Source organism: Pituophis catenifer, unplaced genomic scaffold, assembly GCF_029215685.1.
Source record: "Pituophis catenifer annectens isolate HBS135680 unplaced genomic scaffold, rPitCat1.0.hap2 SCAF_2, whole genome shotgun sequence".
Classification (NCBI taxonomy): Eukaryota; Metazoa; Chordata; class Lepidosauria; order Squamata; family Colubridae; genus Pituophis; species Pituophis catenifer.
Genome location: NW_027256882.1, coordinates 130,109,608 through 130,127,017, shown reverse-complemented (window position 1 = coordinate 130,127,017; position 17,410 = coordinate 130,109,608). Strand labels below are relative to the sequence as shown.

The 17,410-nt window shown below is 36.5% G+C and overlaps 1 protein-coding gene across 4 annotated transcripts in view; it reads right to left on the bottom strand.

Moving 5' to 3' along the window:
• TNRC6C (trinucleotide repeat containing adaptor 6C) overlaps positions 1-17,410 on the bottom strand; it is a 148,341-nt gene that overhangs the window by 28,216 nt on the left and 102,715 nt on the right. For 3 of the 4 annotated variants that reach the window (XM_070937513.1, XM_070937514.1, XM_070937516.1), the window contains 3 exons: positions 11,862-11,919; positions 11,428-11,573; positions 4,373-4,522 (listed from right to left, as the gene is read on the bottom strand). In XM_070937513.1, coding sequence (XP_070793614.1) covers positions 4,373-4,522; positions 11,428-11,573; positions 11,862-11,919 — 354 coding nt within the window. The remainder of the gene's footprint in view (positions 1-4,372; positions 4,523-11,427; positions 11,574-11,861; positions 11,920-17,410) is intronic. The other variant, XM_070937515.1, reaches the window with a different exon arrangement.

The following is a 17,410-nucleotide window of genomic DNA, read 5'->3' as shown; positions in this document are numbered from 1 at the left end:
CTGAACAGGAGCCCCCCTGTAAAAATTAGCAGATCTTTCAATCAATGCCTGAGTGAAGTGTTACATTAATGCTCAGAAAGTATCAGTGGATACCAATATACTGATGTTTTAATAGGTATCTCCACAAATATCTACTTTGTGGAGTAGAACTATCCAAACGTATATAAAATTCTTACATGTAGTCAGCCATATGTGGGCACCTCCCTCTCTGGTGAAATATCTGGAAGGAGTGGCTATCTCAAAACTTTCAATTTGCAAATGCTGTTAGAAGACAGCCAACAATATGATCAAAACAGCACAGCCATATGGGGAGAATTGCTAATAGAAATGGTTTAAATATGCATATGTATATATAGGTAGGCATATATATTTAAGTCTGCCTTACAGAATTATAGAATATGCAGAATTATAGAATTAACATGCTGGTGTCAATGTACATATACTATATGCATATTCTTTTGATTCTTTACAATACATTCCAACATATCGACTGCACTGTAACATGCCCTGTAGTTTTTTATTATTTTATTCTTACTTGATATGCAAGTTATTCTATTCATTTAGTATCAACAGTATTTAAAAAATAGGTATTCACTTGTAACTAAATAGATGCTTTTTCTTTTACTCCAGTTGGCAATCTATGTGATGTTTAGAACACTTAAGATTCCTGGTTTGAAACAGTAATGTGCTGAGTTACAATTTCAAATTTCTCCCAAGCTAAATGGTAATCTCTGTATCTTTTGACTGCTTTACTGCCTAATTAGTACAAAGTTTTCCTGTCTAATTTACTGGTCAGTGGTGTCTTCTACTTGATTTATTGTGGGTCCAAAATTGAGAAAACAAGTCTTCTGCTTCATTTGAAAAAACAGGAAAGCAACTTGCTGAGTTGGCAGTAGACAGCTGATAGCCTTGACCGAATTTAGTCAGTTTACTCCATCCAGGCATTCTAATGGATTTTTCAGGAAATGTTGCTTACCTCAAATGGCAATGTCAGACAGGTATGTGTGCATGTATATGTATGTATATGGATCAGCTTGTTACCAACTTTTAGCCGTTTGTGTTATTGCGAGAGGAATCTGGATTACCTAAAACTGTGAATTGGTATATTGTTATATATGATCATTTTCAATTACATATTTCTTGAATTCACAGTTTAGTTCAGGTATATTGGTTGTATTTAGAATTATTGAATTAGCAATGTATTTTGAATTATTCTAAATCTATAATACTTTTATAAACAAGTAAAATGATTACTGAAATAAATCTGAGATATTTGGAAAAAATCAGGTATATAAAGTTGGAATATTTTGATTACTTTATTAGAAGGTAAAGTTGTTAAAAGAATATTAAATCTGCTGCTTGCAATTACTGCAAGTTCAAATCTCACCAGGCTCAAGGTTGACTCAGCCTTCCATCCTTTCAAAGGTAGGTAAAATGAGGACCCAGATTGTGGGGGCAATAAACTGACTTTGTATAAATATACAAAAGTATGAAGGCTATTGCTTAACGCATTGTAAACTGCCCTGAGTCTCCGGAGAAGGGCGGCATATAAATTAAAGCAAAAAAAAAAAAAAAGTTTTTTTTTAATGATTTTAACCACAAAAAAAGATTCTTGTCATATTTATTGTATTCCCAAGAGGTTGTTTTTAAATGACATGCTTTTTAAAAATAAAATTTACTTTTCAATGGACATTGCCCACTCTATGTTTACAATCTTGGATTACTAATACCTTTAAACAATCTCTCGATCAATGTAATAGAAAGACCAATCAAAATTACTGTTTGCTCAAGGTTTAATGATGTGTTTAAAACATGGGATTAACTGCTCTTTGTATATAATATAATATGGCTTTGTTGTTTCGCTTTTTTGCATTTGTGTGGATAATTGTGGGTTTTCTTTTCTATTTTTCTTTTGTTCCTCTCTTTTGTAAATTAAAGCAATACAAGTAAAATAAACAAAGAAGCCAATGTTTCCCAAATTCTAATCCTTATAGATTTAGAGACAGACAGACAGATAATAGAGTAATTTCCTTCTAAGAACTTTTGTTTGTTTTTAGTTTTAGTATAACAGTTTCGATGAATGTGTGGAAATGGTACTAGGGTACCTTATTTCCTTTATTACCACCCAAAGTAGCAAAGGTTTCAAAACGATTTCTTACTATGATGACAATGATTTTATGATTCTATTGTGGAAATGTTTCAGAATGATTCCTCTTATGATTCTTCTCATCTAAAGATTTCTACCTTGCTCTTCTTTCAGAATACAGAATGTTTAACAAAGACAGAATGTAAGTCTACAGCATACAATACAGGCAAATCAAATGGAACGAGAAGTCAGTGCTACATTGCACATTGTAACACAACAATATAAAAGGACTCATAAAAATAAAGGCAGTCTTCATATAAGCTACTGTGGATAGAATCAACTAAATGTTCTTTAGAAACCTGGTACTACAAGAGAGGAGGCTCTATCTGTCACACTGGTAATGATGAGACAGATTTTCAGGTTTTCTTTCCTTTTCAAGGTATTTTAAAATGGATGGCTAAATTCCTTTCTTGCTAACCCTAAGTCTGTGCAAAAGAGTCAGTCACTTGGTCCACATAGAAATTTAAGCTGAACATGCTCTGAGGCATCTTCCGTACATATTTTTTCTTAACTGTCTCATATTTAAGATTAGCAAAATATACGTAAGTTAAAGTTGTTTTCTTTCTATGTTACATTTCAGTCTTATCTTGAACTATTTCTATGTTCTGTAAATTGCCTTTACTTATATACTTGTGGGTACCCACCCATAACATTTTTTGGGTAGGAAGTTGGTAAACAACAATAAAAATATACGGAAGGTAAGTCCTTCCCATACTTTTAGGGTTTTTAAATGAGCAGATTGGGCCTGGAAATAATTCAGCCCAGGATAGTGTATATGAAAATAAAAAAGTTATAGCTTTATCACTACAATCATCTTTGAGCACTAAGGCAACTTGATGCCTTACGTGATGGTTTACTGAGTTGCAACTAAACTACATGGTAGGTTCAAAGATTGCCTGACCCTGCTCTAGATGTACTATGTAGTTTTTGACTGACTCAATTTAATAAATTAGCAATTATTAAATGCACAAGAAATCAGTATGCAAACTGGCATAATGCAGTAAGCAAGGGGATCCCAATGTAGTGCCTATGGGCATTGTAGTACCTGCAGAACCTTACTGGGCATAATGCTAGGGTCTTGCTCCCCCCCCCCAAATAGTCTTAAAATATTTTTCAAATTGAACAAAAAGCAAATAAGTAAATAGGAAACAGGCATGCTGCAAAGCAAAACAGCTACTGGGACATTAAAAAACAAAACAAAACTGATAGATATGCAGGAAAAAAAGTAGGCAGTAGGAGGAGATGGACTTTGCAGAGAACATCCTGTAGGTATGGAGGTGGTGCAGTGGAAAATGAATGGGGAAGACTGACAATACGTGTGTTCACATGTGCTCATGTAAATCAACACTTTGCATTCTGAGAAAGTGGTATTTGTTTTGCAGGGAAGTATATGTAATTGACATTGGGAGTTCAACTTCATCTCTGCCTTGTAGGAGATCCTAAATTCAAAAGAGTTGATGTTTTGGGGTATTAGTCCTCACCTCTGCCTTATTTTCAGTTCTTGGGAAATATATGTTTCCCAAGAACTGAAAATGTATTTATTATTTCTGAAAATACTTATAATGCATTCTCAAAATTCCAAAGGTGCTCACTTGCCTAACAAAGCTGAAGACCCCATATGAATGGAATGGAATATTTCCACATGAATGGAAATATTCAATTTCTCTGGTGCTAAGAACTGATTTCTCACTCAGGATTGGCAGTACCACAACTCTACTGACTGGGTGAACTGAAAATAGAAACTGGTTTAATCCCAACTAGTAACCAAATACTGCAGTCAAGAAAGCTTGCTTGGGGACCAGAATAACCTCAACACAGTAAATGATAATTGTTTGAGGACGAGAAAAGAAGAAAGCTAAGAAGAGACCGATTACAAGTTGGGAGAACTGTGATTTCTATTGTCACGCAAGATCACAGAAAAGAGTAACACTATCCTGGAATGCTGTGGAAAAGCAGCAGGGAAGAAAAGAAATAGAAGCAGGAGTTGTGGAGAGAAGCAGCAGTAGAAAAGCAAAGGCATAATATTTAGCTAAAAGACTTTTGTTTATCTCCTATAGTAATGACTTCCCTTTGAAGAAGGTCTAGATGCCAAATTGCATTTTGATTTAGACTCATTTACTACTTACATTTGAAAAAAGGATATTGAAATAGGAAAAAAAAAAACATAATCCTTTTACTAAGACAGCAACCGACTTTCACACAGTTGTCACTGAAAAGGTACCTTACCTGTCTAGAAGAATTCAAGTTTTGCATGCCCAGCCCTGAGGCAATCCCACCCAGGGTCTGATTAGGGAGTGCACTGTTTGAAAGGGGGAGCTTCAGGCTTGGTGAAGGCAAAAATGGTGAAGTAGTGGGCTCTTCCACTAGGCCGCCATCCTGATTGAAAAAAGAAAGGGTGAGCTGTGTGCAGTGTCCAGGTACAGACAGTGCACAAAACAGTTTCCCATGGAAATATAAGTGGAACATGGATGAATAAAAGATCAAAATATTGTTTAAAAAGGCATGAGGAATACATAATGAAAAGTATGGAGTGGAAGGAAGAAGAAAAAGAGAAACAGAATTAAGATACTGTTTGTCTTTACTTTTTGTTTTTAAATTTTTAAATGCATAATTGTAAATATATAATCATTCTCAAATATGAAAAGCAACAAACTCTTGTTGAAACACTTTTAAGGCAGGAATTACATTGCAAACATTACGTGCCTCATTTGGAACAATTGCATGTCCTCCCGTGGAAAAAAACATTACTATTTCTATTTTTAATTTCTACTTTCATATCAAATTATTTTCTTTTCTATTTTTTTTAAACTATCCCAAAGACAGATAGTAATTCTGAAGAAAACTAACACTGCATTTTTGCATCATTACTATTTTGGAACATAGTCACTTTTGTGACATTAAGACTGCCAAAACTTCAGTGATCTCTTATTTAGCCTCTGGCAATATGCATAATCATCTGTAGTTTAGGTAAATTCTAACCTGTAAAAAAGCTGTTAGGAAAATACATTCTATTAGCACAGCTATACAATCTCCTGTTCATTGTGTGAATGAGCAAAACTTTAAAAAGAATATATTAGCACAGTACTGAAAGCATTGTAAAACAGTAAAGTTTTTTTTTTAAAAAAAACAGTTAGTAGTTTAGGAAATGGGAAAGAAGACAAGGAGATTGCTATGACAATTCATCTCAAAGCAGGGTGCCTTAATCTAAATACTACATAGGATTCTTGGATAAATTGTCAATTGCAGTCTAAAGCATAAACACAATTATATAGATCTGACTGTTCAGGTAAAAGGACTGAGTATAAATATTTAGGCTTAATAATGGTGCATAATTCTCTAGGTAACTATCTCCACAGCTTGTCTCAACAAAAACCAGGATATAATTATGTTTCTAACAATGACAGATTTCTTAAGAAGCTGAAGAAACAGATACTTTTATTTCAGTTCCAGTGATACACATAATAATTCTGATCCTTCAAGGAACAACCAATAAAATTTCATTAACTGCCTATTTACTATGGAGGTTTCTTTGTCCTCCAGACAGGGTGGAGAGGAGAAAAAGTAAAAATCAGTAGTCATCTCCAGCATACAATATAAACACTATAACAACCATTATGTAGGACAGACAGGCAGAAGATTAGCAGGGCATGTTCATAAAACCAACTAACAGTCAGAACACACTATGAAAATTCCTTAGTCTCACAGCTGATAGACAGACTTAACCATTGTTTCAACTGGGAAACGGTAAGCATCCCAGACCAAGCTAAATTCAGAAATGCCAGGGAATTCCTGGAAGCTTGGCATTCAGACAAATCAGCCACCAATAGACAGACAGTGATAAACTACATTTACACATCATTCAAAAAAGAAAATAAAAAAGCTAAGAAGGAAAACAAAAAGACCAAACACATCTTCTTCAACAACCAACATTCAGATAAGCAGGGATCAATACCAGATAACAATCAAGCAGAAAACAGTACCCTAATCAAGGGACTACTGAAGAGAAAACCACATCCCCATCAACAACAGCAGGACAAACTACTGTATATAAACAGGTAGCAAACCCCACAATGGCTAGCATTGATGATGTTACCTAATCAGGTAATAAGCAAACAACTAAGCTCTGGCACACAAAGGACTCCACAGTTCAACCTGGAGCTACAAATATTCTCTTCTTTAGGAACTACTTGCACAGCTTAAAGTTAAAACCAGCAACTGGTTTCCACTTTGCTTTGTAGAGATAGTACAAATGATAGTTTACCAGTCTGGTTTAAGCTATGATCTGCCTCAAAATGAAAGAAACCATATTCAAGGAGAAGAGTAAATGATAGAAAGGACTTTGAAATATTTGCATCTGTTCCAAAAGCAAGAATTCAGCAATAATAATAAATAGATGAATAAGAGCAAATTTTGGATACAAGTGCTCTCTCCTTCTTCTCCTTTTCTTCTGACACATACACGTCTAAGACTATGATCATTTGCGCTCTGTTTAAAGTTATGGTGGGGCTGAATGAAGGGACATACGAGTCCCCAAAATTCAGGTGCTTGGCAGCCTTCCCACACCTATGACCAAAGGGGTGCTTTAACGCCTGCCACCACTTATCACCACACCATCAATGTTCCTTCTTCCCCCAAGCACTTTGCGGCCCCTGCTATGCTAGCTGACTTCCATTATTTTCCTGTTCCGACATCTGGTAAGCATGGCCAGCATGGCCCTCCACAAGGCAGTTACTGGCTACACAAATCTTTTCTTCAGGTTATGCTCAGAGGTCTCCTCACAAGACCTGGGGAAGATGGCCTAATGTGGTTAGCAGCTGCTTCTTGAAGGGCCAGGCCATGCATGCCTCATCAGCAAGTGGGAGTAGAAAGATGGTGAAAGTCAGCTGGGGAAACAGAGTGCAGAGCGGCAGGGGCCTTGGAATATAGGGTAGCAAGGGTGACTGAGGCTAGGACTGGGCTGGTGTGATGCAGCTCTGGGTTTGTAAGAGCCCCTGAGCTTCAATGCAGCATGAAGCCTTGCCCCAGCTCCAGCCTAGCAGTGTGGTGCAAAGGGCTTTGCATGCCACAAAGTAGGTTCTGCACATTTTAGAGCTCTGGGAATTGGGGCAAGTCATTATGCCTAAGCCATAGTTCAAATGGACATTGGATTTCCATACTTCCTTTCTTAACTTAGGAAATTGCTTGTTAATGGCTTTTGGATGATAAGAACCTTCAGAAATGCAAGTTTCATTACACTGGGTGAGTTTCCGTCTATCCTTGAGGAAAGATGTTCAATGAAATTTAAGGACTTTAAAAAGATTTTTTTAAAAAAATAATAAGCAAAAGGGTGACTAGTATGTTGATTGTGGAAAGTTATAAATGAATTACGGCCAGGTGGACTTGAAATACAAGAATATTTCCTGTAGATGGTTTAAAATTTTACAAAAATATTCATGAAGATTTTGAAACTAACTATAATAAATCTTCCTACGGAGAAAGTGTTTATTGGGGGAAAAAAGACGATAAAACAGGAATTCTACTGCCATTAAACATAACTGCATGCTAAATACTACCTACAGTCCACACAAGCTATTGAGTTGAGAGACAACCTATCTTTGATGCCGGATGGCATCATGCTTGCAGAGACAGAGCTGGTCTCCAGCTCGGGGTCTTCCTGGATTTTGTTTGAATTCCAGGTGTAGGGTATGACTATAAGGACCTTTGCATACATGCATTTTCATTTGGCCACACATGCCATCACTTCATGGTGAATTATTACAATGAACTCTACAATGCATTATACTGTATATATATTTAATTTTTTGATGCCTAAATATCCTCTTAAGCAGGGGAAAACCATTCAACTTAAAACCTGAAGCATGGTAGGAAAAGAAGTATTGAACTTGCTCTGTACTTTGCAAACAAAAGTAGCTTCAAGAATACATGTGCTTCATTAACTTCCTAAAAATAATTATTTTACAGTTAACCTGCATTATCTTCTCACCATTCACTCAGATTATCAGGGAATACTCTAAGTTCCTGAAGCAGGGAAAACAATATTCAATGCCAATCATATATAAAAAATCTCTGACATTCTAAATAAATCCTGCTAGAGGTTCTCCCCTCCACTCTGCCCCCCAGAAGCCTCAACGTTTCTTTATTATCAATCAAATTGATGTTTATTTAATGCTGGAAAGCCCTAAGGGAGGACCCTGACATTTTCTAGTCATATCCTCAAGGTCTTTCAGCTCAACATGTTTAACATTCTGCAAGGATATCCATCATGCTCCACAAATTGCAGCTTGCATGACAGTAACAGGTTCAAAGATTTCTTCCCTCTGCTCTTTGCAATCCTGCCTTGAGTCTCAAATATGAACAGTATTTAATATCCCGTCTTTCTGCTAATCACAAGTGTTCTACTTTGTAAAACTAATGCTTACATCCAGCATATCATGGAATGTTGTTAAGAAGTTAACATATGGCTCTAAACTTAATCTCTCTGATAAATGCCAATTTAAATATGGGGAGCAAAATCTATAAAATTTAATTTGAAAGGTACCCAAAACTCTAAAAGAATTGGAATTTAGCACATTTGATTTATTTTGTTTTGTTTTTATCACCTTTTGATAAGAGCAATGTGAAATACCAATTTGGTCACATACTGGAGAAATTTAATTCAATAATTTGGTTATGAATGTTTCTATTCATATACCTATTGACTATTAAAAACCAATACTATTAAAAGGACTCAAAGACCAACTAATATCAAAGTAATTTATATAAAGCAAGCTAGGGAACACATACACACACACACACACACACACACACACACACACACACACAAAACCCCGAATGGAAGAAAGGGAAAAGTTCCCTTAAGTTAAACCCTATTTTAAATATAGAAAAAGTGTATGATTTTTAATATTATTTTTTGCCTTAATTATAGCTTCCTAAGATTAAAACATTTTCTTCCTGTTTTTTAGGAATACTGCTCCTGGATTCTGGTCCTTCTGAAACAATGAAAATTACTGATTCCAGGACTATACTATCTTTGAAACTGGATAAGGTTGCACTGCCTCAGACAGACTCTATTTGCAACCTGGGGACCCTCCTAGACTTGTGACTTCTGCTAGGTGAGCAGGTGGCAGTCATGGCTAGGAAGACATGCCTTTGCACAGCTTTGTCTTATGTTCCAGTTGCGCTTGTTCCTGGATTTGCAGGCCCTGCTTACAATCACTCATACCCTTGTCATTTCCAGATTGAACTACCATATTTTCCGGCGTATAAGATGACTTTTTAACACATGAAAAACTTCTCAAAAGTCGGGGGTCGTCTTATACGCTGGGTGTCGTTGTCCTGTAACCAGGCAGACCAGCCCGAAAGACTCTGACGAGCCTTAAATGGCTCTGGCGATCCAATCTCTGACGATCCCAGCTTTGCCTGCTAATCAGGCAACTCACTGGGATGCCAGAGCCATGTTAAAGGAAAACACTTTTTTCCTTTTACATGGCTCTGCAAGCTCTGACAATCCCAGCTGAGTTGCCTGCCAATCAGGCAACACAGCTGGGATCGCCAGAGCCCAGAGCCCTGTAAAAGGAAAAAAGTTTTCCCCCTCCAGCTTGCTTACCTTAGCTGCTAATTGCAACGCTTGCCTTGCTTCGCTTGCCTGAATCCATTCCATCAGCAAGCAACTCCCTGCCTGCAATCAAGCAGGCAGGAGTTGTGGACTTCAACTCCCAGAATTCCTCAGCCAGCAAAACAAAGCTGGCTGAGGAATTCTGGGAGTTGAAGTCTACAAGTCTTAAAGTTGCCAAGGTTGGAGACCCCTGTTCTATTGGGTAAGTTTTTTTCCCCTTTGGGAGCTTTAAAAAAAATAGTTAATTGGGGTTTTTTTTAGTTGTTCTTTTTTAGACCTAGCCATTTAAAGTTTAGGAAGTTTTAAATTTAGTTTTCATATAAAAATAAAAATAAAATAATATTTGTGCAGCTTTCTGAGATTTAGTGTGTTTCTGTAGTGTTTCACTCTAACTACACAAACACACAAAATCTCACAAAGCTGTATATGGAATTTTGTGTGTGTAAAGTGTGAAAGTTGTTTTTTTGGGCTTTTTGTGGCTGTGTGAGGTTCCTGCTTGTTGCAGGGGCCATTTTGGGTCTAGCACAGCTGCTTTTACATTGTGGGTGAGCCAGTTGATGTTTTTTAATTTTTATTTGGTGTGTGTTGGAAGAGGGGTAGTCTTATACGGTGAGTATAGCCCAAACCCATATTTTAACAGGAAAAGTTGGGGTCGTCTTATACGCCCAGTCGTCTTATACGCTGGAAAATACGGTACTGTATGCACTCTACATGCAGTGCTGTCTTTGAAGAGTATCTGGAAGCTTCAGCTGATACAGAATGCAGTGGTGTGAGTAGTTATCTACATCCTTAACAGGATATGTTATACTTCTGTGCTGCATGCACTGGTTGCCACTTTGCATCTGGGTCCAATTCAAGATGCTGTTTTTAACCTTTAAAATCTTTCATGGCAAAGGATTGGGATATTTGAGAGACCATCTCTTCCCAATCACATCAGCCTGCCGGACTAGATCTGGAAAAGGGGGCATACTGTGGATACCATCAGCTAGAGACCTACATATGATGGGTCCCAGTGACATGATAGACATCTCTATCATGGTGCCCTTTTCATGGAACATTCTTCCCCTTGAAATTAGATTGATGCCATCTTTTTTGACATTTTGGAAATGTCCCAAGACCTGGTTATATAATCAGGCATGAGGTTCCCAGGAAACTGTAGATATGCTCAGATATGCTAGAATCTAGAAGCTAGATGATTATTCTTCTTTTGCTGAGGGTCTGTATATATTTTTATAATATTTATTTTTAATCTGGATTTTATATTTTTTATATTTCTTGTTTTTATATTTCTTGTTGCTCGACTGTTGTACGCATGTTATGAGATAAAAGGCTACACAAATTTGACAAATAAATAAATGTAGGATAAATCCAAAAGACTATTTCCCTACTCTAAAGGACACTAGGATTTAAATTACAGAAGAAAAGAAAAAGTCATTTGATTGCTTTAACTTGCTGAATCATGCGAGTCCCTCCTGATTAATGCATTCTATTGATTCCTGTAATCTTACTACAGCAAGTAAGAAAGTTTAGAGAATGAGATTATCAACAGGAGACAAGCAAAGAGAATACCTATCTCTATTATTTTCTCCTTTGTTAATCAAACTTTCACCAGTTGTTGTCAACTTCCGTTATTTATTTATTTTTAACTCCAGAATGTTGCCCCTACCTTGTCAAGGAAGGTGGGGCGGTCCATGGAAGACTCTTTGGAGATCGGTGGTGGGCGGCAGCCAAGGGGTTTGGTGACCATTCCATTGTAGTCAGCTACTCCCATTCCACGCTTGTCCATTTCCACCTTCTTTTCCAGCAGAGCACCTGTAAATGGTAAAGCAAATATGAAAATGTCATAAGAAAATTAGGAATCTTTATCCAAGTCAAGATGAAGTTACATTTATATTGCTTTCACTACACTTTTCTTAGTATCAATACACTTTAAAACTTGAAATTTAAAATAAATATGCTCTTCTAAAGCACTGAATTAGTACAGATTTACAGCCTACCCAATTCTTACATAAAATGGTTTTAAAATAATGCAGTTTATATCATTGAAACAGAACAATTGTCACTCATATCAATAGGTATATCATTTACTCATGTACTTACTCATGGCCTGATCTAGATTCATACTGTTACTCTTTAAGGCCTCTTCTGCTGGCTCTCTCTGCAAAAATAAGAAAATGTGTTGGTTACTAACTGTACAAAACAGAGTTTATAACTATATATAAGAACATTCTACAAGCACCTCAAGTATACTCTCCTTATGTTAAGAGGTGATAATAATTGACATTTCAACACTAATAGTCAGACGTTTGCAACTAAAGTGGGGGAGGGACTGTGCCCTGTGCTCAAACAGCAAGTTAATGTGTTGAAACAGCAAACAAAGCTTTCCATAGCAAAGAGATACATACAACTGATCACCTGCCAAGACCTGCAGATCAAGAAATGTCTAGGTGTGCAACAGCTGGTGAACTTAAACTTAAAGTATCAATTTTAAGTTCAACCATTTGAATTAGGAAATAACCATGGTGCCAGCTTTCAAATTTACTATGGAAAATATAATTCCCCCAGTTCAGTTTCAGAGCCTGCCCCCAAACTGGAAATAATTGCCTACAAACTGGAAATAAGCAATATGATTGCCTATATTTGGCAATCATAGCCCAAAACCCATGTCATGGATTCCATGTAATAGAAAGAATCTCAGATACCTCTGAAACGGCCAAGGCATCTAGCCCAGGGGTGTCAAACTCAAGGCCCAGGCAGATCTGGCCCATGGGATGCTTAGATCTGGCCCACAGGGCCACCCTGGAAACAGCGAAGGACTGGCCAGCAATGCCTCTGCCAGTGAAAAAGGAGCTTGGGAGGACTGCACGTGGCTCTCCCAAGCTCCGTTTTCTCTGGCAGAGGGTTGCAGGAGGCCGTCGCAGCCGAAAACAGAGCTCGGGAGCCTGTTTTTGCTAGCAGAGCGCTTGGGCCACCATAGGTGCCCCTGACACAAGTGACGTCGAGCTGGTCACATCCATCCTGGCCACACCCACCCTGGCCCCTTGAAGTCAAACTCAACCCTGAGGCGGCCCTCAATGAAATTTGAGTTTGACACCCTTGATCTAGCCTATTCTGAGCCATCAAAAAATGCTTAAGTTGAAAACTGTTGAGAACTAGAAAAATTTGACTTGGAATTGGGAAAAATCCTTAATGATTACACAATTATTGATTTGAAGTCATTATCCTGGATTTTGCCCATACTCGACTGGCGACTCCCAGGGGGAGGGCCTTCTCTGTGGGGGCTCCAACCCTTTGGAATGAACTGCCCCCGGAGATACGGAATATCCCTGATCTCCGTGCTTTCCGCCGTGCCCTCAAGACCCTGATGTTCCAACAGGCAGGGCTAAACATACAAACATGCAAATGATTTTTTAAATGTTATCTAATTCTGGGTTTTATTTAATTGACCAAACTAAGTAACAATTTTAATTAGCAATTTTATGTTGTTTGTGTGTCTATATTTTTCTTGACTGTACACCGCCTTGAGTCCTACGGGAGAAAGGCGGTATAGAAATATAATAAATAAATAAATAAATAAATACTTTCCAATTACATTTTACCACCCATTTTTAAAATAGAAATTTTCCAAGGAGTTAAATATTCGTAAGTGTCATTATCAAAAACTAATCTATGCCCCAATATTCTCACAGCCTGGGAACAATTGTACTTTCTAACACATGTTGTTCTAAGAACTTGTCATGACCGCAAGAGGAATAAATAATAAAATTCCAACATAACCCCAATAGAGGATGATATTTCACTAAATTTTAATTTGCAATGCTAATAAAATATAAGCCCAATGATAGTTTTCAAATCAGATAAATTAAAGCCACCATTCTCAAATGGTAATTTCAATTTAGCTAATGGAAACATGGTGGACTACTATTGCAAATAAATGAAGTAGCCTGTCAATCTGAAGAAAATGTTTATTTGGTATTCATATTATGATACCTCTAAGGACATAAATAAAGTGAAGAATATTAATTTTAATAATATTCATTTTCCCCACAAACATAAGGGGATTTTAGTTTCTCTATTTATATCCCATTTGTTTTTTAAAATAAAAAATTCAAAGTATTTATTTCCACATCACATATCTAGAAATATTTTGATAAATGTAAAATCCAAGATACTTAATATATGGAAATGACAAAATCAACCCTCTATTTAACTGTGTCATGTTAGCGCCTAAGGCAGTAATGGCGAACCTTTTAGAGTCCAAATGCCCAAACTGCACCCCAAAACCTATTTATTGCAAAGTGCCAACACAGCAATTTAACTTGAATAATGAAGTTTTACTACTTAAAATAATGATAAACAATGCAGAGTTCATCTAATTGTTCTAAGAAAAATGTCATAAATGTACTTTTATGCCTTCATTTTTTTCTGCTTTTGAAATATTGTTTAGCAACAATAAAAAACAAAAACTTTTGTAATATCATTTCTCTCTTTCCCTCCCTTTTCCCCCTCTTTCTTTCTTTCCCTCCCTCCGTTTCTCTTTCCTTCCTCTCTCTTTCTCTCTCTCCCTATCTCTCTCTTTCCCTCCTTCTCTCTCTCTCTCTCACGCTCTCTGCCTTCCTCTGTTTCTCTCTCTCTCTCTTTCCCTCCCTCTCTCTTTCCCTGTCTCTCCCGGGGATGGGGGAGGAGGGAAGGAACCCCTGAATTGGTGCTGGGTGGTGGGAATCTGACATCCTGAAGCTGAGGAGCCCGGGAGCAGCGTGCCCACATTCAGCTTGTTGGCAGAGAGCCGAAGACCAGCTGGACGGCAGGGAGGCAGGGCATTCCAATATAGGCAGCTCTGCAGGAAAAGCAACTGACATCCAGGAGGCGAGAGCGAGCCCACGATGACGCAGGGTCACATTGTGGCTCCGCATCATAATGGCCGCCAGGAGAAGGTCGGGACCTTGTTTTCCCCATTGTGAAGCATGTTAAATTTCACTGTGCTGCGCAAGGGGCAGGCCATGGAGGCAGCAACAGCAAATGTACTGCGACAAAGGCGGAATGCTATTTCACACTCTTTTTTTGTCCTACAAACGATGGTGAAAAACACAATGGAGAAACGTGATGAAGCTGGGCTGGGGTGATGGTGCACGTGCCCACAGAGAGGGCTCTGAAAAAAATATATTCCATTCTATAGAGGAGAATATTCGTACTTTAGGGTTGAAATGAAGGGGTTTTTTTATAACCTTTGAGCTGGGTTCTTTTCTTGCAGTCCATTATATTTTAGGTACATCAAATAAATTATTATTATTTTTTTACTAAACTATTAATTTTTTTAACAAACTGTGATTGTACATGGCCAGAAAATTTGCAAATGCATTGTACCATTCCATTGAAAAACCACCTAGGCTAGGAGCTTTATCGTTTTGAAACAATTGTATAGAAATATGTAATAGAGGCAGAGGTGCTTTCAGAAGATGAATCCATAACATAACTTTATCAAAAATCAAGAATATTTAAGGTAGGCATTACTATGATATTTGAAACATGGACCAAAGAACTAGAAAGAGCCAAAATGGCCTTCAAAGGCTTCATATTCTTATAAATGTTAAAATGATATCAACAGATTTGAAATTAAATCTGATTCATAAAAATAATTATAGTTACAGTAAATGGGAACACCCTAAAGAATATATTAAAAAAACATCAGTCTTTCTTGTTGAAGATGTAAAAAAAAAAAAAAAAGAGTTCATTGAACATATGATAGTTTTCTGAAATAGTATTTTAATACACATAAGTAGATTTATGGGGAAACCTTTAAATGTTAAAGAAGTTAATGTGATGTTGAATTATTCATCAAAGCTTTGGAATCAGACTATCTATAAGGAATTATGACTGTACAGTGCATGTGAGATGTCTAAGAATAATAATGAGAAATTGGAAAAGTGACATTATTCTAGATACTAGATTGGCTTTTAGAAATGTGCAATTTATCCATTCTGGAAAAGGTAATATTTTCTACCAAAGGATGAAGCAATATGTTATTCTTGGCACAGATTTTATATTTTAAATAATATTTTGTATCTGATTATATAATATTATATAATATTTTCAGTAAACTAGTAACTGTAAGTTTAATATATAGATCTTTTTCATTTGTTTGTTTGCTTTTTAACTTTAAGGATAGTTTGCTCTTGTGTTGTTTCTTGGTATTTTATCTGCATTTTGAATTGTTTTAAAACAAAGAATACTAATAATAAAAAGACCAAAAAAATAATATGCAATAAAAATAGTAAAATCTTGTAACTATAAATGCTAGACTACTACAACAACAACCCAAAACTGCATACTATACCCTGGCATAATCCTCTTCAAATAAACTGTAGAACAATGAAATGATAGGGTTTACACAGATTTCTCCATAGACCCATTCTACTGGTGTTTTGATTTTTTTCTCTTAATTATCTCTTATTCACTTCTTTTTTTATTCAGACTTTTGGCAAGGGAGAGTGAGACTGCTCACTTTATCATTCTTGCCAACTTTTATCTTTTATTGATTTTGTTGTAATTTCTTTGATTGTTGTGAATCACTCAGAGTCACTGAGAATTGGGCAGCATACAAATTTAATAAATTCTGGTCCATCACACAGTCAGCCAGATGTTTAGACAAGAGTTGGCATTTTTAATCCACCTATCGAGTCTTTCCCAAAGACCAGGGATAGAGAGATGTTGTTTGATAGTGTGAAAGGTATTGTCATGGGATGTAAACCATTCCAAGCAAAGCTGTCTTTTGCAATTGATTGATGGTGATTTTATCAATGCTGATGTTTTAGGATTGCACCCAATCCCTTCTTCCTCTTTCACACATTTGCAGTAAAATACCTTGTTACTTTGAGCAAGATTTTTAAACTTAATTTCAACTTACTTGACTTGCTAATACAGGCAGCCCTCCAGATTAAGAACGAGTTTGATTCCTAACTCTGTTATTCACTTGAATTTGTATGTAAATTGAAACTCTTACTTACAAATGGGTTGCCTTTTACTAAAAATGGTGGATGGCATTCACCTTCCTCAAGCCAATGAACAGCTGAAGTTGTGCAATGTTTTAAAGAACTATTGAAAACAGGCTGTATATTAAAAGCACAGCTTCAGTAGATCATAAAAATATTGTGAAGATTCAGTGGTTCTTTGGCTTAAGAAAGGACAATGTGTCTGCCAGTTTTAGTAAGAGGCATCTCATTCATAAATATGGGTTGCCCAGATATTCTTAACCCAGGGACTGTCTATACAAAATGAAACAAAATACAGTATATTAACACTGGACATACTGAAGGATATTTTCGAACAATGGAACCAGAAGCTAATTTTATCTGGGTCTGAGAGTACAAGGATTATCTGACTTGATTGTGACTTTGAAAGTGGATTTAAAAATGACAAGACTGGAAGAATGACATGGAAAAAAAAATGTTACACTGGACATACAAAAGAATCTGCAAAACTAATAAATCTTTTGTTTTGTAACAAGTTACTAATTACATTAAGACTTCCTCGGGCAATCTACAACTGATATCAAAAAAATATCCTCAGGAGTCTTTAATCTGATTTTTAAAACATCTTTTGAAAGTAAAATAGAATTCTCAGAGATTGCTAAAATTTAATTTTGTACAAGG